At 37.5% G+C, this 14216-nt stretch overlaps 1 protein-coding gene across 4 annotated transcripts in view; it reads left to right on the top strand.

Moving 5' to 3' along the window:
* Positions 1-14216, top strand: part of LOC125145123 (CD48 antigen-like) — an 82847-nt gene that overhangs the window by 55405 nt on the left and 13226 nt on the right. For 2 of the 4 annotated variants that reach the window (XM_047815919.1, XM_047815918.1), the window contains one exon: positions 6003-7334. The exons of 1 other annotated variant lie outside the window; for it this stretch is intronic. In XM_047815919.1, the coding sequence (XP_047671875.1) occupies positions 6003-6051 (49 nt within the window). In that variant the 3' untranslated portion in view covers positions 6052-7334. Of the gene's footprint in view, positions 1-6002; positions 7335-14216 lie in introns of those variants that run through there. One more of the 4 variants, XM_047815916.1, reaches the window with a different exon arrangement.

The following is a 14216-nucleotide window of genomic DNA, read 5'->3' as shown; positions in this document are numbered from 1 at the left end:
GGAACAGTTCGTTTAGTGTACTGATGATTCGCTGTATCGGTTCATCGGTTCTCGGACGCGTCCGAAACAAACAGTTCTCAGTTCAGTGTACTGATGATTCACTGTATCGGTTCAGTAATTCACGCATGCGCAGTATCAACAGCTCGCACTCACAGTTCTCTCAGCACAACATGTCAGTTCAGTGTACAGGAGTTACATATAACTCCGGGATATTAGTTTATTTAGAGTCGGACAGACTGTTAGACATGACCGAAAGTGAGTAACTTTAGTAACTTGTGGATCAGCGCTGATTCAAGACGCGAACTGTTTAGAACGAATCAGTACGATTTGGTGAACCGGTTCATCCAGTTCACTAAAAAGAACCGGTTCAAAAGAACGATTCGTTCACGAACTGGCCATCATTAATGTATTGTGTTGTTGTGTCTCGCGCTGCTCACTCAGTCACACACACAGCAGCTCTCTGTCTCTCCCTCAGTCACTCCGGTCCGCGGGGCTTTTCCGTTAACGTTTAGGGTTTCTTCAACTTTTTACTTCGGGTTGTAACGTTAATAATACGTACTTACTAACCAGTAGAGTTCTGGTAAACGTGGGTTCGTTCACACGTGGGGCTTGCTTTGTAGAATGTGACTCGCATCGCGTCTCTGACTGTCGGAGATTTCTTTTCTCTTTTTAAACCTTCAGCTGTCTCTAACCAGTAACCACACACTGAGGGTCTCACGTTTTTGCTGTATTTCATAAAAACATAAAGGTAGTAAGCTAGTGTTATAAATATTACAAATTAATTATTAAGCTACACACACACCTGATGTGGAAATAAAAAAAAATAAAAAAGAACCACACTGATCATAAAAAAATTAAAAGATAAAAAATAAAGTTATGTTGTTCGTTACATTTTACTTCATAATTGCACTGCATTGTTTTGTTTTCATTGTTGCAAAACTTGTTCTGTAATATAGTTCGTTTGCTATCGTGATCAAAACCATTCATCTGAAGCTCAATCCTGATTCTGTCCTGTAAATATTTTTCTAACCAGCAATGAATATAACAATTTCTGATCAACCCATATCAAGTGCATGCTTAAAATAACATACCGGTTAAAGCCCGCCCATTTCGAGACAAGCCCGCCTACATCCGGGTTAGGCCCCACCCACTCAGCGTACAGATACAGATCATTCATATGGTTAACAGATACAGATACAGATAATGCTGTACTCGCTCATCCCTAGTATTTGCCCCCATGGAATTGGTCAGGTTTGTGAGAATTACACATAATAAATGAATCTATTTTTCCTTTCAGTATTTTCATTTCACTCGTGTTCTCTTACAGTCTATTTTCATTCACAATTAATTATTGATGCCAAAGTATCTTAAATCTCAGGTGAAAGATATTGTTTTAACCAGAAAATATTTCACATAAATTTGTATTTGACCTCTGAAATATTAAAACAGCTCTAATTTTCTGAATAAAAACCAGAGTGTTTTTCTGAACTTCAATATAAAACGTCCAATCAGAGCTCAGTCAAGTCAAACTGCATCATTAAATCATTTAAAATAAATCTGCTCAGATATAATTAGACTTTTATTTTCCTGATTATCAGAATAAATATTCACCATGAAGAAACAAGTATGGGGTCAGAATTGTTTCGTTATTCTGAATAAATACACTATGATCTACAAATAAATATAAAGAGTTTCACAAATATTTTTACAAATTTCACAAAAAGAAATGAAATTCACAAATAAATAAAATGGGATTTGCAAATAAAAAAAAATTATAAATTGTATTTATTTGCGAATTGCTTCCTGCTCATTTGTGAATCGCGTTATTGTCTGAAACCTAACCAGCTTCTGGTGTCTTAGAGGAATTAACCAATGATGTGTCAGGGGCGGAGTCAGATCTCAAACCAAAACAAACAAACAAACAAACACGCACACACACACACATACACACACACACACACACACACACACACAGTTGTTGTTGTTTCTAATCCATTCTCCTATAATGTGTTTGTGTTTTTAGCTCTAGTATCAACTCCAGTAATAATAAATGAAAGAGGAAAGCGAAGTGTGAATGCCACAGAGTCGTGTTTCCTCCTGTGTTCTGTGGAGAATGGAGAAGATGTGAAGTTATCCTGGTACAGAGAGAATGAGAGAATCTCCATCACCAATTATTCTTATTGATAAATTTCCACCCAAAAAAACTTTTTCAAATTGCCTACGCATTTATTATAACTTCAGTCGTGCATTTCAATTCCTGTCCGAGTTCAGCAGGAGAAGGCAGAAAACACACTCCCACAGTGCCACACACACACACACACACACACACACACACAGGTTTTCTTTATCTCTCTGAGAGAAGATGTGAGATGTTGCCAGCTGAACTTGATGGACAGAGTATCACGTTCATCCACTTTCACACACTCTACTGTCATGATGATCTCACACAAACACACACACACACACACACACACACACACACCTGCACATATGGCATTACTCACCATATGACCCACTGCAGCTTCTTCCAGGTCAAATTAACTCTTTGTACCAGTAGGTGTTTCGAGATGGACTTCTGAGACTCAGTACAAATAAATGAACGATGTTGTGTCTGTGAGTCTGAACTAAGAAACTTACACTGAATTTTAGTGATTAAAGATAAACACCTTTGAATTTTAGGACAATGATGATGAATGACAAAATTATAAACACACACTTAGGGCATCTCAGAGAGCAGCAATGGGTTTACTTAGAAGATACAAATACTTCCTAAAATCTCATCAATAATAAATTACAATAACCTGATGATACTCGACAAATTCATAAAGTCCTAAGTGTCTACTTTGATAGGAGCTTCATATTAACACCACTGTGGCGTGAGACATGACAAAAACGTTCAGAACTGAACACAGACGCAACAAAACACAGATTTTTGGCTTCTGGGAATAAAAATTAAATTCTTTATTCTTACACTCACACACATGGTGTATATGTCACCCAGTATGTTGTACAAGTGGTTGTAGTTTTTCATTCAGTTCAGGAGAAAACACTCAGAGGCATTCGGGAATTTCGGAATTCGTTTAGGAATCATTTGGGAAAATAATCGATGGTGCGAAATGGAATACTGTCCTGATGCTTATTATTTTTCTATATGACTTTCCATATCCTGTGGTATCACAGCTCATTAACATTTGTTGTACTTTACTTTACATCGAGAGTTATTCTTAGTCTTGTGGAACAAATCAAACAAGTTACTTCTTGTGCTTGCATTGTAACAGCTTGTAACAGTCGCTTTCTCAGAAATCGGATTTTTTTTTCCATCTGTTGAAGTTAACAGAGACAAAAATAAAACTTTTAAAACTTTTTCAGACTCCTATGTTCTGCTATTGAATACATTTACATTTAGGGTAATTTGGCAGACATGCTTGTCCAGAGCAACTTACATTTATCTCATTTATATAACAAGGGCCTTGGTCAGAGGCCCAGACTTGGTGGTCCTCGGATTTGAACTCTACCTTCCAATCAGTAGTCTAACCCACACATGTTCCATCTATTCACATTCAGTATCACTTATCCTACACAGACTTGCCCCAGTTCAAGAGGACTTGGGGTCAAGGCATGTGATGCCCTAGATGGAGAGACAACAAATCATAGGCCACAACTACACTGGGGGAGCATGGGTCACCGTACTTAGCCGTATGTCACGTCACTTTCGTCGTCACCTACACCAACACACTACTGTTCTTAGACCAGAGGAGGAAACTGGAGAACCAGGAGCAAACTCTCCCAACACAGGGGGGTGGCAGGAATGCAAATCAAACCCAAACCTTGTAGGTGTTCAGCAATTTAATACTACATAAACAACATATTGCATATGAAGGTTTATAAACCTTGCAGAAAACTAATCAACACTTTTCAACCAATCAGATTTGAGATTTCTGTAGCGCTGTGGTAAAGGTGCTTATGGCTAATGCTTAAGAAAGTTAAAACTATTTCATCATAGTAACTAACATCTCATTGTACACACCACTATGATTTTATACTATTTTACAACAATGATAAGGAATGATGAGACACAACTGGAACAATATGGAAAAAAGAAGCAAAAAGATTCTGTTCAAAGTCTTATGAGAGATGTTAGTATTTTTGTGAAAATGCTTAACAAATGAAAGGCGAAATTATTTTTCGGAGATTTCAAGACAGGAGGGAGACAGATAATCTGTTCACGAATATAAAGGACAGACCTGTTTGTCTTGTGTGCTAACGGAGCTAACGTGTCTGTAATGAAAGTATATAACATAAGAAGACACTATGACACGAAACATTATGAAACACTATGAAACGAAACAGAGTGTAACAAACTGAGTTTGAATATATGTTTTCTTTAAGCACGTTTTCTACTCCAAGGCAGGAACTGTTAATAGTCAAAAAGTTGGATTTTCATTGAATGAAATTATTATTTTTGGTTGTTTTGTTGTTGGTTTTGAAAAAGAGGAAAATGAACTCCTTCAAAAAGGATTAATATTAATATTGTTGCTGTTTTGCACTTTTATATACCACATATACACATATATATCACTGTACAATTGTCACTGTTTCACTGGCAGTAGGGGTGTGGCTGCCTTTTTTCTTTGGGAGTGGGTTCCTTTTTCCCCCGTGTGTGTTTGGTAGGGAGTTAGGGAAGTTCCCCTGTATTTTTCTTTTCTGTTTTCAGGTAAGCATAGTTATCTCACTCTTAGACCTTTTTGTTTATTATTTTGGCCTGGGCCCACCTTGAAGAGATGCCTGTGTACTGTTGGCTGTATATATATTCTTTATATCTGTAAATACACTTACCTACAGATACTATCTTGTTGGTTTCTTGTGGTATTTTTAAAGATATCCCATCACTGAACCCTGAACTTTAACGCTGTGCAGCCCAACCCTAGACAGGGTTGTAACAGATTTGGGGTTTGTCTTTGAATTACATTATAAATTATATCTATTACACACAACTCTGCCCCCTGCTGTTCATATACAGTACTGAGAAAAGAAATACTAGGTTTTATTACTGACACAAACAAATATTAGAAACCATTAAATGTTACAGAGAAAATGAAAATGTTCCTAAAAGTGTTCAGTAACAGAGACATTTTCAGATAAAACCAAAAAACGTGTTTATTTTAGCTCACACAGATCTGTTCCCTGTTTTCTTTTGGAACTTCTCCAAGACGCAGAAAACCCGAGAGAACTGATCCAGGTTTAAAGACTTAAACTGAGTTTAGAATATTTTTTTTTACTGTTATTTTATTATTATAATTTATTTATTAAACATTTTATTATATTTGAAGCCTTTTGCACAATACTGTAGTCTATTAATGTTACAGAGATAAAAGAATAAATATCAAATCTGATCATTTAAAACAATCAGCCAACAACAATCATGTTCTTTTACTGTCACCTGAATAAATATTTTTTAGATAAACTGTTTTTACCAAACCATAAGACAAGAACTGATCTCCAAGAGCTTTTAACAGGATCTAACTTTTCTTTTCTTAATATTAGTTAAACACAAAACCACTAATAACGTGTCGTGTCATTTATAAAAGATATTAATATTTACTAGTTTTGTATTTTAATCACAGAATCATAAAGAGATGTGATAAAGTGTCAGGATAATAAAATAATCTCAATAAATAAGAATCTATTCAGATATCAGCTACTAAACATGTATATTATTATCAGGATTTTCCTTTTCATCTCTGTACATTTAAATAGAGCATTAAACAGTTTAAAGAAGGTGAATAATGTGATTTTTCAGTGAGAAGAGAAAGTTTCTCTTACCGTAAAGAGCTCAGTAAAGTGTCCGGGTCTGATGATGACGATGTCCTTTTAAAACACATCCACATGAGGACAAATATATTTACATGGTCAAAATTAGCATTGTTCTCTAGCAGAAAATCAGGTTACAGGAATGTTTCTAATGGTTTATCAACATTACTTTCATTCTATTTGACCTTCAGGAGCCGCAGCCTGCATTCTTCTAATGGTGGACATGAAGGAAGTGAATAGTTTTTGTCTCTACGTGGGGCGGTGCGATAACCTGACGAAGACGTGACGATGACACTGACGCTTTCGAGCTGATTTACATTAACAATCCAAATTCTTTACAGACCGAAAACACTAGACATCATCGATGTGAGTCCTACCTGTGTAGAAAGTTCCTGCAGGTAAATCAGTTCTCTTTCAGAAGCCTGAGTGTAAAACCAGGAAGATGTTTCATCACATCACACAGGAAACATCCTGGACATTTAAAAGGACTTGATCAGATATTCTGAATATAAAGATGGAATTTCAGGATGAAAAAGGATTAAAGTACAGATTAAGCAGTGAGACACACAGTCCTGAGCTCAGAACTGAAGAGAAAAGGTCACTATCCTGATCCATTTCCATAAATTTGTGTAGTAGATCACATGAGGGATAAAACTGACATTCAGTAAAACAATGTCTTATTCACTTCTCCATTCTCACATTTAACACTTTCACAATGGAGAGAGTTTTATATCACTGATGGGTTTCATCATGATCTTTCATATGATAACCAGTGTGGACAGGTGCAGAAGATAAAGAACATCATCTTTAAACATCTTTTAATATCTTTTTTTATATATAAATAAAAGCACATTTTGGCTTTTATTCATGTTTAAATGGAAGTATTTTATCTTCCAGGGTAAAAGTTGTTGATTTCTGTATAATGAGGAATCAACTTTAACTTAATCTCCACATTACAGCAGAGAGAGAGAGAGTTAATGTTGTGATCTGGAGTGTGTTCACTGTGAGATTTGACTTCCAGGAACAGTGTGTGTATAAAACACAAAATAAGAGAAGTGTGAACACTATCACAGGAAGTGTTTATGTTAAAATGATGACCACATGCTGGTTAAATCATTAAAACCCAATGAATGACAACAATAAATCTTGTGTGTGAATGTTATTTAATTTAATCACACTAAAATTAATAGAGAATTGAATGAAGAACTGATTTAATGTTAAACTTACATTTTAAAAGTTAAACCCACTTTATATCCACTGAGCTCCAGAGGACTATTAAATAAATCAATGACAGGTTTCAGTCATAACCATTAAATGACGTCTGCACTGATTGTTCTGAAGAAGAAAATCAGGTCTCAGGTGTCTAAAACTGACATCCAGCATTTTTTCCATTCTTTTGAACTGAGGTGTAGATTTACAAATGGTTCTGTACACAAGACAAACCTGTGTGCTGGTGATTGTTATCTAATATAGTTTACTGTGTAAACCAAATGTCAAATACACAATGTTTATTAATCTAGAATTTCATAGCTTCACATAATACATGACCTGTATTTTCGTGTATAGAACTCACTGTGTGTAACTTGTAGGCTGCATCACAGTGATGTGGGCAAATCAAGCATAGAGAATCTTCTAAAAAGGTTTTACATACAGTAATAATAATAATAATAATAATAATAATAATAATAATAATAATAATAATAATAATAATAATAATAATAGTGGACCATTTTAAATAAATATTTGCTGTTACATTGCTGTGCATTCTGTGTGCCTTCTTGTGGCCAAAGACTGTAACACACGTGCTAAGTCTAGAAGGGAGTCCAGTCTGGGATTTAATTCTGAAGAACAGGTTTGATGTTATAAACTACAAAATACAGCTAATATAAATACAGATATAAATTACAAACAGGTGTAAACAAATGTTTGCTAAAGTAGTTCAGATCTGAACGGGTTACATTTAGGGTTAGTCATACTCGTAATCATACTACTAATATATAATAGTCATACTCACACCCTCAAGAGGGAGACCTGTATCCTCGAACAGAAATGAAGAAAAACTAAATTAGAGGTTTTTAGAATTGCGTATAAGGAAATTATGTCCAGCTACAGACAGGCTCTAAAAGCTGCTAGGGCTGAGCACCTGAGCAAACTCATAGAAAATAACCAGAACAATCCCAGGTTTTTATTTGGTGAGCCAAATAAAAGCTGGTGAGCCTCTTCTTAATATCATTAACTCCTCGTTATCTTTAGGTTACGTCCTGAAGTCTTTCAAGTTGGCAGTTATTAGACCACTCATTAAGAAACCTAATTTAGATCCAAATGAACTATCAAATTGCAGACGTATTTCACATCTTCGGTTTATGTCTAAAATACTTGAAAAGGTTGTGTCTGTTGAACTGAGCTCCTTCTTACAGGAGAGCAAAATCCTTGAAGAGTTTCAGTCAGGTTTCAGGCCCCATCATAGCACAGAAACTGCACTTGTTAAAGTTACAAACAACTTGTTCTTAGCTTCGGACCAAGACTGTATGTCTTTATTAGTTCTACTTGACCTTAGTGCTGCATTCAACACTATAGATCACAACATTCTTCTAGATCGCTTACAAAATTAAACAGGTATTCATGGTCAGGCTTTAAGCTGGTTTAGATCCTACCAGTCTGATCGATACCATTTTGTAGAATTAAATGGTGAATCCTCCAGTTTATTACCAGTTAATTATGGGGTCCCTCAAGGATCAGTTCTAGGACCTCTGCTTTTCTCGATATACATGCTTCCATTAGGGAACATTATTAGAAGACATGGGATACACTGACGATACACAGTTATATATCTCATCAAAACCAGATGAAATAGCCACAGTGTCCAAATTAACTCAATGCCTTAGAGAGATAAAAGACTGGATGAGCTGCAACTTTCTATTGTTAAACACTGATAAGACAGAAATAATATTTATAGGTCCAAAAACCAGTGCACAGAAACTCTCACAACTTAACTTCCATTTAGAGGGATGTACTGTTATTAGTAGCTCGACAGTGAAAGACCTGGGTGTTATATTAGACAGCAACTTGTCTTTTAAAAATCATATCGCTCATACTACCAAAACAGCCTTCTTCCACCTTAGAAACATTGCCAAGCTGAGAAACATCCTGTCTGTATCTGATGCTGAGAAGCTAGTTCATGCATTCATGACCTCTAGACTGGACTATTGTAATGCATTACTAGATGGTTGTCCTGCATCTTTAATAAATAGTCTACAGTTAGTCCAAAATGCAGCTGCCAGAGTTCTCACTAGGACAAGAAAGTATGACCATATAACCCCAATTTTATCATCTCTACACTGGCTACCTGTTAAGTTTAGAATTGATTACAAACTGCTGCTACTTACGTACAAGGCTCTTACTGGTTTAGCTCCCATGTATCTAACTAGTCTTCTAACACGTTACAATCCTTCACGCTCTCTGAGATCACAAAACTCAGGACTTCTGGTAGTTCCCAGAATATCTAAGTCTACTAAAGGTGGTAGAGCCTTTTCTTATTTAGCTCCCAAACTTTGGAATAGTCTTCCTAATAGTGTTCGGGGCTCAGACACACTTTCCCAGTTTAAATGTAGATTAAAAACTCATCTCTTTAGTCAGGCTCACACATAATACATCCTATAATATCATGCACCAGTACATCTGACCTGCAAGTTGTGGCCTAACGGTTAGAGAGTTTGACTCGTAATTCTAAGGTTGTGGGTTCGAGTCTCGGGCCGGCCACGACTGAGGTGCCCTTGAGCAAGGCACCGAATCCCCCAACTGCTCCCCGGGCGCCGCAGCATAAATGGCTGCCCACTGCTCCGGGTGTGTGTTCACGGTGTGTGTGTGTTCACTGCTGTGTGTGTGCACTTTGGATGGGTTAAATGCAGAGAAGCAATTCTGAGTATGGTTCACCGTACTTAGCCGTATGTCACGTCACTTTCACATTTTTATGAACATCAGATATGTTAACCCCTCTCCACCGCTTCTCTCTTTGTACCCATCTTGAGGCATCCAGACATGGTACCAGCTCCCAACGTCCTCTGTGGGACGTAGCCTTTGGACATCCACTGAGCCGAGGCCGACTCTAAGAATCCTGAGACATCTCCAGTTAGACTCTGTGATACTATGGAGATCTGAAGTCCATGATCCTTACACCAATACAACATTTAACTGACTGTATATTACAATCACACCCCCAGTGTCACCCATATGAGGATGGGTCCACCGTGAGTCCGGTTCCTCTCAAGGTTTCTTCCTTTACCAATTTAAGGTTTTTCCTTGCCACTGCTGCCTACATAATACATGACCTGTATTTTCGTGTATAGAACTCACTGTGTGTAACTTGTAGGCTGCATCACAGTGATGTGGGCAAATCAAGCATAGAGAATCTTCTAAAAAGGTTTTACATACAGTAATAAAATAATAATAATAAGTCTAGAAGGGAGTCCAGTCTAGGATTTAATTCTGAAGAACAGGTTTGATGTTATAAACTACAAAGTACAGCTAATATAAATACAAATATAAATTACAAACAGTTGTAAACAAATGTTTCCTAAAGTAGTTCAGACCTGAATGGGTTACATTTAGGGTTATTAACCTAACCCAGTACGCCGCTCCTCATGCACCTGGCCCACTCACATCTGCTGGGGGGGCCACCACAGGGCACATACACTGGAAAAGTGCAGGATTGGTTTATGTAACCTGATATGAATGCTGAAGCCCTAGCCATCTGTTGAGCTTGTCCCCTGTCCCGGTGGACGGCCCCACAGAAACCTGTGCCGACGCCCTTCATTGCCCTTACCATCATCTCTGTGCCATTTAAGGGCATGGCTCTCGTTGCGCTTCTACCGAAGTCAGCCTCGGGCCATGAGTACATCCTGGTAACTGTTGACTATGCCACCCATTAGCCCGAAGTGATCCCGCTTCAGAAGGCCACATCCTGGAATATTGACCAATCATAAAAGAACATCTTGAAGTGGCCCAGTGAGCCCAACAAAGAGCTTACACTTAGCTCGTGTATCAGCACAATGTACATTATATTAACCACAACAGATATTACTAAAGCACATGAAAGATGAACCCGTGGGGACATGGTGGTTAAGGTGTTGGGATACCAATCAGAAGGTTGTGAGTTTGATTCCTACGTCCACCAAGCTGCCAAAGCTGGGCCCCTGAGCAAGGCCCTTAACCCTCAATTGCTCAGTTGAATAAAATCTGAGATAAAATGTAAGTCTCTCTGGATGAGGACGTCTGCTTAATGCTGTAAATGTTAACCTGATAAGAAATAAACGAGAATAATTTAACGTAATGTGATGTATGACCACTAGATGTCGCTCTTTGTTACAACATCACTGAAAGTATTCCATCGTGTGAATCATTGTGAGTTTGTACAGCTTTATTTCAGCTGTAAATAAATTTATTTAGAGAATTATTAATAACATTCGACTGTTTCTTATTTCTCTTCAGTTAGTGATACCTATTTTCAAAAATATGCTCCTGTAGCTCTGGGACTGTCTCTCTCTTTGTGTTACACTCAGTACTATTGTGTAGTTCCCAGCATGCTTTGCGTCATCATGTCCTTGGGCAGTTTGTGGTTCTTTGTGCTCTGTGTATCCTGAGAATATGTATAATGTATGATCCACATTATACAGCATCCCATGCACATCACCCCACCCGCATTGTGTGGAGACGCGTCCTGTTCTGCTCCTGATTGGGTAATACTCGTTGCCATCGTTGGTTTGATTGGTTTGTTTTAGGGTTACGGGCCGTGAATCACAGCCAATCAGAGACAGAGGAGGGCGGGACGCCGCCTCGCCGGTTCTTTTGACAGAGTGACAGAAAATCCATATGAAACGATGGCATCTGATACACTGATATACATCCACTGATGTTATTATGTTCATGATGTTCATGGAAGATCTTTTGCAAGTTTGCAAGTTATAATTACTAAGTTATGGATCTGTTAATTTAATAATAAGTTAATAAAATATGGTTCACATCTCAAGTTCCTCCAAAAGCTTATTTTTTGTGTTCTCAGTCACACTTTGTTGGTGTATATTTATTATTGTCATAGCTGTGTATTCAATATGACCACTTAAGTTGTGATAGTGAGAGACTGAGTGCATCTGTTCACACTGATTTCAATAGCAGATATCTCATTATAATGTCCATTGGCATCAATATTATTATTTTTATGAATACATGTTTTAAGTTATGATATACCACCACTGGCACGCCATCGGGACTGTGGTCATCGTGGCCCCGAGGGGTGTGGCCCCCGCTGCGGCAGGCGTCCCTTGTTTTTCTGTATTGGAGATAGCAACCCTAGTGTAAATGTTGGAACATGTTGTACTTCATAAATAGGATTAAATATAATCTTATTAACCAACACTAAAGCTGTGTTTACTGGATGATTCATGTAATTATTGTGCTTTAATTACACACCACTGACCACTGACAAAACATCTCCCAGTGTTAGTGTCCTAGCACAATGTGTACCAAGGTCATGGACCAGACAAATCACCATGGAACATATCAGTAATCCACCCATGAGTTATCACTTTGTGTTTTGTGAAGTAAATACACACTCGTGTGTTGTGACTGATTCAACATCTTGCGCTACCTCATGCTACCACAGTTTACTCCCATTACTAAACTTTTATTCTTTAATTTTATTCTTAAATTAATTTTTGCAGATGCTTGAAGGTCTTGTGGTTTATCTGGTTTTCCCGCGTGGAAGCGGCTTTCGGGTAAATCACACCAGATCTCAAACCTATTTTAAGCAGTATTTCTGTCACAGCTCTAAAGGAAGTGGTGAGCAACCAGTGGGCAAAGGTGTGAAAGAATTAAAAGAAGGTGTAAAAGATTCTGACGAGGTTCACCTCTGTATTTTCACAGGTGGAGATGTTGAAGTTGTGTGTGACATGTAGACATATCTTCATGTGATGTAGTGCTTTAGAGACTAGAGACAAAAAGTCAGGCCTCTGTTACACGTACGTGTTGGAATCATTTATAATAAATAAGGTTTGACACAAATGCATGTGTCATTACTTTTGCACGCATGATTTCAAAAGAAAAGCAGCACAGGGTCTCGTGCATCTCTGTGCCACTGTAACTCATAACAGAACCTGTGGCTAGCTGTATGTAGGGCAGTACAGCGGTGTGTATGAATGTGGTTTGTGCTGCTTGATGGAACACAAGTAGAAGGTTTGTGTGTGAAAGTGTGTGTGGTGCCTGGAATACTTTTTCACACAGGCATCAAACGAACACCTTAAAAGTAGAACACACCACTGAGGTGAATAAACACTGACAAATGCTGGATGTTAGCATAAAAAAGTCTAACCACCTCACAGACTTTAATTCAATTCAATTCAATTCAAGTTTATTTGTATAGCGCTTTTTACAATAGACATTGTCTCAAAGCAGCTTTACAGAACATAAACACAGAGCAGAAGGTAAACATAATTAATGATAAAGGAAATAACGAATAATAAAAGAAATAAGAATTAACAGAATAAAAATTCTAGATTATTATTAGTTGTATATAGTTCACAGTGTGTATGTATTTATTCCCCTATGAGCAAGTCTGAGGTGACTCAGGCAGCAGTGGCAAGGAAAAACTCCCTTAAATTGGTAAAGGAAGAAACCTTGAGAGGAACCGGACTCAAGGGGGAACCCATCCTCATATGGGTGACACTGGGGGTGTGATTGTAACTTTAATTCATTTGAAAAATAAAATTCATTTAATTTCTGCTGTGTTAATGTCATTATGTTACAAAACAAAGGCAGTTTGTAATTTAACACCATTAACTGCTCGATGTGAAGACGGATAAACTGCAGCGTCGGAACATTTTTTATTTACTGTGTGACTCAGCAATGTGTTGCCATAACAACCGTTCTCAAGCATCAGTTAAACAGTTTTAGATCATATTTAATTCTTTCTCGTCTCTAGATGAACACACAAGCACAGCGAACAATGAAACAAAGAAAGTCCTGACAGCTTCCATACTGAGTCGTCCACTAACAAAAGGAAGTTATCATGGTATCAGTAATTACAGACCAGCTGCTGTTCAATTCAAACATCTGGCTTGTGGAACATCTGGTCTTCAACACCTGGTCTTCATCCTGCATTAAACGTGTTACAGAGTCTGAAAGGTTCAGTGAGACCAGAGATCTGGAAAGGACGTGTGACGTACAGACGGATAAATTACCATCAATTATTTATTTCAATTATTTATTTATTTGAGATAACAGATCAGAGGACAATAAAAATAAACTGCACCACAGACCTTTATTTAACTGGAAAAAACTGCAAAATGTGTATCCATATTAACAGTTATTTCCATTTTAGAATAAAAACACACTGCACACATTCAGGGTTTTAC

This window comes from Tachysurus fulvidraco, chromosome 7 (genome assembly GCF_022655615.1).
Source record: "Tachysurus fulvidraco isolate hzauxx_2018 chromosome 7, HZAU_PFXX_2.0, whole genome shotgun sequence".
Classification (NCBI taxonomy): domain Eukaryota; kingdom Metazoa; phylum Chordata; class Actinopteri; order Siluriformes; family Bagridae; genus Tachysurus; species Tachysurus fulvidraco.
The sequence above is the reverse complement of the archived record's forward strand: the minus strand, read 5'-3'. Positions and strand labels throughout refer to the sequence as shown.